The sequence below is a fragment of the Lolium rigidum genome, chromosome 7 (assembly GCF_022539505.1).
Source record: "Lolium rigidum isolate FL_2022 chromosome 7, APGP_CSIRO_Lrig_0.1, whole genome shotgun sequence".
Taxonomy (NCBI): Eukaryota; Viridiplantae; Streptophyta; class Magnoliopsida; order Poales; family Poaceae; genus Lolium; species Lolium rigidum.
Genome location: NC_061514.1, coordinates 156,533,710 through 156,544,269, shown reverse-complemented (window position 1 = coordinate 156,544,269; position 10,560 = coordinate 156,533,710). Strand labels below are relative to the sequence as shown.

General features: G+C 51.0%; 1 protein-coding gene across 1 annotated transcript; it reads right to left on the bottom strand.

The window, feature by feature from the left end:
- Window positions 1-8,438: 8,438 nt before the first annotated feature.
- Window positions 8,439-10,047, bottom strand: LOC124677960 (F-box protein At5g50450-like). Its single transcript, XM_047213893.1, has 3 exons — window positions 9,701-10,047; window positions 9,450-9,612; window positions 8,439-9,338 (listed from the first exon to the last, which is right to left on the bottom strand). Exons 1-3 carry the CDS (start codon window positions 9,949-9,951, stop codon window positions 8,550-8,552), a joined length of 1,203 nt encoding a protein of 400 aa, XP_047069849.1. The 5' UTR covers window positions 9,952-10,047; the 3' UTR covers window positions 8,439-8,549.
- Window positions 10,048-10,560: the final 513 nt, after the last annotated feature.

Below are 10,560 nucleotides of genomic sequence, written 5' to 3'. Positions count from 1 at the left end.
GGCCATTATGCCGACTTTCTTGGTGCTGCTCCTGAAGAGAACAGAGTTACTCTTGACGACATACTCGAATCAAGACTAGTTATTTGCTTCTTGTAGAAATTTCTTCTTTGTAGTCCATGACCATATTGTAAAGCAACCATTATATTTCTATATTTGTCTAGCCCTCGAGTGTTTCGGTGACTTTTTCTATATTTGTATATTTGCGAGGTTGTGGACCAAGGCATTTATATATTGAAGGCAAGTATGAGCCCCCGAGCTTTTATTGAGTACTATTTTGTATTTTTATTGACTCACGAGGTATTTGAATACCAAGGCAAGATTTTTTTTTTTCTTCTTTTATCGATGAACTATATTGAAATTCGTCGGAGCGATGACTTTGGTCGCGTTGACAAAGAAGAAGGTGATATAGCCACTATCTTTATTATATTGCAGCACCGCGAGCCCGCCTCATTAAAAACCTTCTCCGACCCCACTCGGTGCCCCGAAAAAGGAAAAGAGTGCGTCTGAAAACTCGCGGGCGTTTCAAGACATTGAAGTTTTACAAGGACTATATTTCGACTCTAGGCGTAGAACCGCCCGAGTTGCGCCACGTTCCGTGGGTTTGGCTCCTCCACCCCCGTCTTCTTGTCCTTTATCCTGTATGCTCCTCCTCCGATTACTTCCGTGACGATGTAAGGGCCGAGCCACGGTGACTCGAGTTTTTCATGACTTTTTTGCGTGAGCCGAAGAACTAGGTCGCCCACCCGAAAAGATCTTGGCCGCAAACGTCGACCGTGGTAATTCTTCAAGTCCCGTTGATATTTGGTTACTCGAGACAATACTTCATCTCGAGCTTCATCAAGTGCGTCCACATCATCTTCTAATGCTTGTCTCGACGTTTCTTCGTCATACTCCGCGACACGTGGAGAGTTGTGCTCTATCTCGATTGGTAGTATCGCTTCGCTCCATGTACCGTAAAAAACGGAGTTTCCGTGTCGCTGTATTTGGAGTTGTTCGGATGCTCCACAACACACTTGGTAGTTCTTCAGGCCAGGTATGTCGAGCTTTTTCTAGTGGTCCTAGCAAGCGCTTCTTGATGCCATTGCAGATGATGCCATTGGCTTTCTCGACTTGCCCATTGGTTTGAGGATGTGCAACTGATGCAAAGTTCAGCTTGATACCCACCTCTTCGCAATAGTCTTTGAATTCATTGGACGTGAAGTTGCCGCCGTTGTCCGTGACGATGCCGTGGGGCACTCCAAACCCGAAGACGAGGTCTTTTATGAATTTTACCGCAGATGTCTCCGTCCGGTGAATTTATCGGCTTCGCTTCTATCCACTTTGTGAATTTGTCGACAGCTACTAGCATGTATTCCTTTCCTCCTCGGCGACGATTTGTGTAACTTGCCAACCATGTCGAGTCCCCATTGTGCAAAGGGCCATGACAAAGGTATTGGTGCTAGCTCGCCGCCGGAGAGTGAGGTTTTGCGGCAAACCTTTGACACGCGTCGCAAGTTCGTACTATGTCCTTAGCGTCCTCTATTGCTGTCAACCGAGAGAATCCTGCCCGAAAACCTTGGCTGCGATAGCTCGACTACTTGCGTGGTGGCCACATATTCCTTCATGTACGTCCTTTAGAATTATTCTTCCTTCTTCGGGTGTAACGCACCTTTGCAAGACGCCTGAAATACTTCGCTTATATAATTCTCCCTTAACCACCGTGAAAGCTTTGGAGCGTCGGATTACTCGCCTTGCCTCAACTGGATCATCTCGGTATTTCTTTCCCGAGGATATATGATATGTATGGCTGCATCCATGGTATCTCGTATTACTAGGACCAGGTCTTGCTCTTCTTCTTCTTCCTCTTGCTTCTCCTTGATAGCCCCCGAGGGTTTCTTCTCCTTCTTTTTGATTTTGTCGTCTCAGTGGATCTCTCCGTTATCTCCTCCCAAAATACACCGGTGGGATCTGCGAGGCACCGCGACCCGATGTTTGCAAGAACGTCGGCTTCGTCGTTGCTCAATCTCGCTAATATGTTTTACTTCGCATCCATCGAACAATTTCTCGAGCTCATTGTACACCTCCTTGTATGCCATCATGCTATCATTGATCGCGTCACATTGGTTCATAACTTGCCGAGCTACCAACTGTGAGTCGCCAAAGATTTTTAGTCGAGTTGTTCCGCAGCTTTCGCCATCTTCATCCCGTGTATGAGAGCCTCATATTCCGCTTCATTGTTAGATGCGTTGGGGAACGTCATACGAAGGATGTATTTCAACTTGTCGCCTTCGTGTGATATGAGTACTACTCCCGCGCCAGCTCCTTCTAGCCTCTTGGACCCATCGAAGTTCATGGTCCAGGTTCTCGATAAATCTGGGGTCCCGTATTTTGCAACTCCATCCACTCGCGATGAAGTCCGTAGTATTTGCGACTTTATTGCTTTTCTTTTTCATACGTGATGTCCCGAGGGGAAAGTTCTATTCCCCAAAGGGAGACACGACCCGTAGCTTCCGGGTTGTTCAAGTATATTTGACAAAGGAGCTTCATTGACCACTATGATCGGGTGTGCCGAAAAATAGTGGCGCAATTTTCGTGCCGTCGTGAACACTCCATATGCTAGCTTTTGGTACCGAGGGTACCTCGTTTCGAGGGCGACAAGACTTCGCTCACGAAGTATACCGGTCGCTGCACTCCATGGATTTTCCCTTCTTCTTCTCTTTCGACAACTAACACCGTGCTAACCACTTGGGGCGTGGCTGCAATATACAAGCAGGAGAGGTTCCTTTTCCTTAGGAGCCACTAAAATTGGTGGTGTCGATATTTTTCGCTTTAGATCTTCGAAAGCTCGATCAGCTTCTTCGTTCCACCGGAATTTATCTCCTTGCTTTATCAGCGCATAAAATGGTAGTGCTTTTCTCCTAACTCCGGCGACGAATCTGCCGTAGCCGCGACTCGCCCGAGTTAGTCGCTCGTATTTCTTTCAACTTCGTTGGCTTCCTCATTGTTACTATGGCTTGTATTTTGTCGGGATTTGCTTCAATCCCTCTTGCTGGAACTAGAAATCCCGTGAAGTTCTCCCGCCGGGACCCCAAAAGAACACTTCGTCGGGTTCAGCTTGAGGCAGAATTTGTCGAGGTTGTCAAAAGTTTCTTTGAGATCCTCGATCAGCGTTGCCCCTTTTTTGATGTTATGACGACATCATCGATGTATACTTGCACGTTTTTCCCAATCCGTGTTGCTAAACACTTCGCATCATCCTCCGATATGTTGCTCCCGCATTTTTAGACCGAAGGGCATTGTCTTGTAGCAAAACACGCCGTAAGGTGTAATAAACGCTCGTCTTGGCTTCATCATCTTCTTTTAGTCCGATCTGGTTATAACCGGAGTATGCATCCAAAAAGGAAAGACGTTCACAACCTGCCGTGGAGTCGATAATTTGATCGATCCTTGGGAGGGGAAAGTGATCCTTAGGGCAATGTTTGTTGAGACACGTGAAGTCGACGCACATGCGAAGGACCTGTCGTGTTTTTCTTTGGCACCATCACCGGGTTAGCTACCCATGTGGCTTCGTAGATATCTCTCTCGATAAAACCAGCTTCCTCTAGTCGATTTATTTCTGATAGCATGGATTTGCGGTTTGGTTCCGAAAACGCCGCAAAGGTTGTCCGATTGGTTTCGCTGTTGGATCCAAATTTAGGTGGTGCTCGGCAAGTTCCCTCGGGTACTCTCGGCATGTCACTGGACACCATGCGAAGATTTTCCAGCTCTCACGGAGGAACTCGACGAGCGCGCTTTCCTATGCGATATCCATGTTGTTTGCAATGGATGTCGTCTTTTTGGATCCGTCGGGTGAATCTGCACCTCCTTAGAATTTTTCTCTCGTGTTGAAAGTTGATTCTTTATTTGGCCTTCCGACGTCCGGGCAAGTACGTCGTAATCAGTCATACTCTTCGACGCCAAGTATTCCGCTTGCATCCCGAAGGTTTCGACAATCGATGGAAATCCTTGTCGCACTTATCGCGCTAAAGCAAAACTCCCTTTGACCGTGATTGGTCCCTTGGGTCCAGGCAATCTCCATAACAGGTATGTATAGTGTGGTACCGCCATAAATCTAGCGTATGCCGGTCGTCCCAACAAAGCGTGGTACTGCGATGGGAAATCCACGACTTCAAACTCCAGCCTTCTCGATTCTATAATTTTCTCGGGTTCCAAACTGAACGTCGAGGTTGATCTTCCCCAATGGGTAACTTGGTTTCTCTGGTGTGATGCCGTGGAACCTTGTGTCCGTTGGCTTTAGGTTTGCTAAGGATATGTTCATCTTCCTCAATGTATCTGCATACATAAGGTTTGAGGTCACTGCCACCATCTATGAATACTCGAGAAACGTCAAATCCTGCGATAATCGCCGGCGTAATGAGTGCCGATCGCCCTGGTCGAGGAACTTGCTGCGGGTGGTCCGCTATGGTGAAGCCGATGTCTTGTCCCGACCAATTGAGGTACTCAACCGTTGGTGGAGGCATTTTCTCTGCCATGAACACCTGTCGCGAGATTACTTTTTGAGCTCTATTGGATGGCCTTCCTTCTCGAATCATCGACACCGCTCCGTTGGAGTTAGGATCAACATAGGGTGGTGGTGCTGGTGCCGCCGCTATTCCGAGCTGGTGTTGATTGCCTTCTGTAATCGCGGGAGGTGGCGGTAGATGAATTTCGCTCCTAGGCTCCCGAGGGTTTCTCCGTGCTCGCTCGTGCGTGGGCGTTTTCGCACATCTCGAACATTGCTTGGAAATTTCGACAATCTTTCTGCAGGTGTCCTGACTGTCTTTTCCCATTGCTATCGAGGAAAAATGCATCCGGCACGGTCCGTTCAAGCATTTCTTCGGAGATATAAAAGGTCGTGGAAACCTTGGCCCACTATTTTGCCTCGTTACGGAGTCGTCCCTATTATCGCCTCGCTGCTCATTGCTTCTCCGATAATCATCTCTGCTGCTTGCTCCTGTATTTGACCGAAATCCTGCCGAAATTTGCCCCGGGGCGTCGTAATTCGGATACCGCCGAGGAAATCGTCGCCTAGTTCGATACTCTCGACTACGGTCCTCCTCCGGCGACCCGTGTCGTTTATTGTGGACAGCGTCTTCTCCGTCCGCCCATCTATTTGCTATCTCCATCAACGCGGATACTGTTTTTGGATTGGTCCTTCCCAAGTCCTCGACAAAATCTCCGCGCCGATTCCTCGCGACAAACGCATCTATTGCTCTCTCGTCGATATATTTTCCGCCGAGTTTTTTATGATGTTCCACCTTTGGATGTATTTTCTCATTGACTCATCTGGCTTTTGTCGACACGCCCTCAACTCTTCCAACGATGCAGGCTTCTTGCATGTGGATCTAAAGTTCTTGACGAAAACGTCCTCGAAACTTTCCCAGCTGTCGATGGATCCTGGCGGAAGTTTTTTGATCCAAGATCGTGCGGCTCCACTTAAGTGCACTCGAATACTTTGCATGGCTGTTGCTCTAGTTCCTCCAGCTAGCTTCACCGTCTCGAGGTAATCAATTAACCAGCTCCTCCGGGTCTTGCAAGCCGTCAAACTTTTTGAAGTGATCGGGTAACTTGAATCCCGAGGGGACTCGAGTTTTTCGGACTCTTCTCGTGAAGCACGGTAGACCACACATATCCTCGTCATTAAGCTCCGGGACCGCCGATGATCTCTTTCGCTTTGCCTTGCTCTATCGACCCTCGCTTGTGCTCCCGTGTCTCTTGCTCCACTTGGTCCTTCCGGAGCTGCCGCCGTTGCCGCCGCAGGTCGTGGACTATTTTGCCTTGCTCGCTCCTTCCGGGAGGCGTTGCTACGAACGCCGTCCCCATAGCTCCAACTCCTCGCCAATGCCATGTTGTATAATGTTTCCCTTGGATCTCCCGGGGCGGCTTGGATGCGAGGATGTAAGCTTGTGTCGCCATATACCCGAGCTTTCCGGTGTCTTAGGGATAATATTTCCTCTTGTATCTATCGTCATAAAGGACATGTCGAGGTTTTGAACCAAGTACTCTCTTTCGCTTCGGTATGTGTTGTAGCCTTGATCTTCCTCTCGTTCCGAGCCTCCCCGTGGCTATCACCCGAAACTCTAGATTGCCCACTTAGATCTGCCCTTCTCCTCGCTGGATGCGAAGCCGCCTCCTTTCTCCCGTTCAACTCAACCGTTCTGTTTTTCTATTTCTCGGCAGCTCGTGCGAGCATATATTGATAAGCTTGCAGCTCTTGAGCTGTAGCTGTTGTCGTCATTGGTTCCGAACCATCTATGGCTTTTGCCGCTCTATCCCAGTAGCCTGTGGAAGTTGGACTCTGACGCGTGGTGTGGGCCCGACGTATTTAGTGCCCATACCTCTCCTTAGATCTGAGGGATCGACAAAAGGATTTCCCAATTGATCGAAAGCCTCCGATGTTTCCTCTTGATCTTCGATAGCATAAATCCGATGATATTTTGTACTCGCATCTATGTTGGGTTTGGTGACATCATTGTTGAGGTTGATGAAGACCTTGCCCACTGTGAGAGATTTGTCGACGAAGTCGTAACTGTCGACATCGCTTGAGCCATCGCTTATATATGAGTCCGCAGATGACCCAACCGATTCGTTGCTGAAGATCTTGGCGAGTTTCTCTCTTGCTCTGGTGCTGACGTAGCGTGTTGCCGAAGTTTCTTCTTCCGACTCAGCTTGATGATGCATAGCTTGAAAATTCGGATCGACCGCCGACGATCCCGACGAAATCGGAATTTCGACACGATACGATCCTTCTTTCTTGACGCGAAAGTGGAACCTTCCGAACGTCATCTCCAAGGGCTCCGCCAGATACGCATATGCATCCAAACGGGAGGGTGGGTGAGGAACAAAATCAACAGGACCAGCAGCGATCTCGTTTACCTCGATCCATAGTGTTGCTCCCGTTGACGATGTCGAAGATCTTGAACGTGCCATCGAGATCGGATCCTTACGCCTCTAATTCCCACAGACGGCGCCAATTGACAAGGGATTAACTTGTCAATGCCTATGGATTATAGGCTAGGGTTTAGTTAGAAGTAGAGGGCAAGTAGATCTCGAAGGTTTCACCGAAAAGTACTCGACGAATATGAAAACTAGGGTTTGCGGACAATGATTCGATGATCTTCTCGTCCCCCCGACCCCCTTTATATAGGTGGAGCCGAGGGATTCGTGCTATACAAGGATTACATAGTCCGGGACGGTTTCTAACTCATCCCGCCGCATTACAAATAACACTTCCTATTACAACTCTATCTTTTCCTTAAATACATCTTGGGCTCTCGAGTCTTCTTATTCTTCGGGTAGTGGGCCTTCAATAAACCCCGGGTACTATATGAGGCAGGCCCATTTGGGATGCCTATGTCAATAGGCCTTTTTTTAAAAAAAAATATTACTTTAATTTCAAAAATATTACACGTTTTCAAAAAAATTAAAAAAAATTATGCTGTTGGGCTAGCCTAATCCGGCTAGTATCTTTCGGGCTAGGAGGAACCTGCCTAGATTCTGTTTGCCCTTTGGCCACCTATTGGGTTCTCCTACCCCACCCGACACATTTCGGATTTCCCTACGCAACCAGTTTCTTTTAGGATCCTTATTCCTGCGCTATAAGGGCATGTACATTCCAAGACGCTTGGGTGGGCGCGAAAAAAGTCAAAGCTGGAAGTTGCATAAGCACCAAGTGCTAGAAGCAGTATTTTGTTCCTCATTTCTAAGCGTCCGACTCCTCTTTTTTGCATTGATGCTAAAAAACCACCAGCTAACTGCAAGGGAACCGGTAAAACAGCCTGGATTTATTTCCTAGCACCCCTAAACAAGCCCCCCCTTGTACCTGCCCTAATATTACTGGAAAAATTCAAAATGGATAATATTTGTGGAATAAAGAAAATAACAATAACACTTTCAAAAGATACCTTGGGAATCTAGTCAGTGAGGTGCAGGATTCATTCAGTTTAGACTGAGGATCAGGATAGAAACAATAGGGATTTGAAGGTCAGGCTAATTTGTGCGAACCTCTACGAATTCAGTACTATCCTTGAATAATAAACCAATTTCCCTATTACTTTTACAGTTTCTGGAATGCACTGAAACGGCATTTTGGTCACGAAATTGGCCTGAGCAGGGACCCCACGTCCAGCAACTGCATCGACGGAGCGGCGCGTCGTGTTGTTACTTTAAGAACTGCTGCTTTGCAGAAACCGTCGTGGCGCGGGTGCCGTGCAGTGTGTGCTGAATTTGAAGGCAATTTACTTCCCTTGTCGCCTTTCAGTCACTGACTCACTTTATTTTCGTAACTGACGGGTCAGAGAGAGACCAGGGGAAAAGCCAGACATTTCGACGTCATATTCCACATCTCGACGAAACTGAGTTGCTTTTTTTTGTTCGGAGCAAAATAAAATGAAAAACTAAATTAAACGAAAGAACCGCGCAGGCTACCTGACTCGCTTTACCTTTGCCGCAGCGACCATGTACAGACAGACAAGGTTTGGCTAAAGAAAAAAAAGAGAAACTAATAAGGTAAAAAAGAGATGGTAGGACGGTCACAGCGCCGGCGCGGCGACGGCCACGGCGGCGTCGGCATTGGGGTCTGGGATGGGGTTGGCGTTGGCAGCGTCGAGCCAGCGGTCCATGGGCGTGCACTCGGCCTTGTGCGCCATCTTCCAGTGCAGCGCCTGGCACGCGCGCGAGCAGTAGTTCACCACGCCGCACACCGAGCACCGCCGGAACTCGTGCCGCCGCGTCTCCGGCCGCCCGCACTGCGCGTGCGAGCACAGACGCAGGCCCCCGCCGCCGGACCCGCCGTCCTCCAACTCCATCGGGGCCGGGCCGGTGCCGGTGCCACCAGCGCCGGTGTCCGCGCCGGCCAACGGCCGCGACGCGAACCAGTCGGACAGGAACCGGTTGGCGGCGTGCGCCTCGCCGGCGGCGGCGGCGGCCGCGGCGCGGCACCCGAAGTCGCTGAGCAGGCACGAGTGCTGCCGCCCCGCGCGCGAGGAGGCGGAGGGCTTGGCGAGCGACGCCGACGCGGCCGCCAGCTCCCTTGCGTTGGCCTGGATGAGGAGGCGCCGGCCGTCCAGCAGCGAGCGGCGCACGCCGTAGCCGTCCTGCAGGCAGTGGCCCAGCTCGCGGAGCGCGTCGACGTGGCCGAGCGACGCCGCGCGGGCGCAGAGCGCGGCGCCGGCCCGGAGGTCCCGGTCGTCCTTGCTGCCGCCGCTGCCGTTGAACTGGATGACGGCCAGCGAGTAGAGCGCGTCGCGGTGCCCGCCAACGGCCGCCGCCGCCATCAGCGCCGCGCCCGACCCGCGGCTCCCCAGGCAGTAGAACCGGATCTGCGGACGGCGCGCCAAGAAACGAACGATCAGCCCGGCTGCTAAGCAGGTAAAAAAGGAAAGGAGGGAAACAAACAGGGTTGGTTTCCGGGATCGGTTCTTGGCTCTTACCATGCCGAGCAGGTAGGAGGCGTCGAGGTTGCCGGCGTCCGCGCAGCGCTGCAGGAACTGGTGCGCGGCGTCCGACCAGGTCTTGGCGCGCACGGCGAGGCACCGCGGCGACGCCTTGGTGAGAACCACCTTGCTCTGCGCCAACTCCCTGAATCTCTTGCACCTGCACCCCAACAACCATAATAAGAACGATGGTTTCTTGGTTCTTGCGATGATATAGCAGGAAAGCAGGGTAAACAAGAGGCACGTACGTCATGATGGCGCCGGCGAGGTCGGCCGGGGACGCGGCGGAGGCGGCCACATCGGCCAGTATGGACACCACCAGATCGTCCGGCAGCTCGTCGAACATGTCTCCCGCGGCAGCGCTCCCAGCCGGGCCGCTCACGGCCGACGGCGATCCCTCCTCCGTCGCGGCGGTCCTGCGCCTCTTGGGAAGGTGCATCTCCGGCCCCTCCGCCAACTCATCATGGCAGGAGTAGCAGGCGCCACGCCTCGTCCTCATGCCGCCGCCCTCGTCGCCTCTGGGCGATGCGGTGCGTGCGTTACGTTGTGGTGGTGGCGAGAGTCTTGGACGGATGCGGAGAGGAGAGGAGAAGATGGGGTGTGTCCGTAATGGCGAGAATGGGAGAGGACGGAGGTTATATATAGTGCTAGGTGGAGAGCAAGGGAAGGAAGAGGTTAGTTTTTGGGTGCGTGGCCGTTCCGTTCCGGCGTTCCGTTGCAACGGGGTGTGCGGTCAACAGGGGTGCTGACCGGGGAGGAAGGAAGGGTTGCTTGGGAGGGAGCACGCTTGGATGCAAAGCCTCTTCACCCCTTTCTTGATCCTCCCACCCCTCACCTTTCCTTTCTCCTCTCTCAACAGCTTTTCCCCTGATTTATATTCCTTCCAAATTTTGGTTTCCTGCAGTTTTTATATATTTATTATCAACTCTATTATCAAGGCTGGTGGTGGGGCTGGGAATTTCCAATTTCATGATTGTGGTTAGTGTCGATGGCAGCCTTTGCTTTGCATTGCCATTGCATTTGCTTTGCTTGCCTTGGGCTGCTTGCTTCATTCATTTGTTGCTGGTTTTCTTTTCTTTGCCTTGCCAGTAGGGGTCAGGGCCCAGGG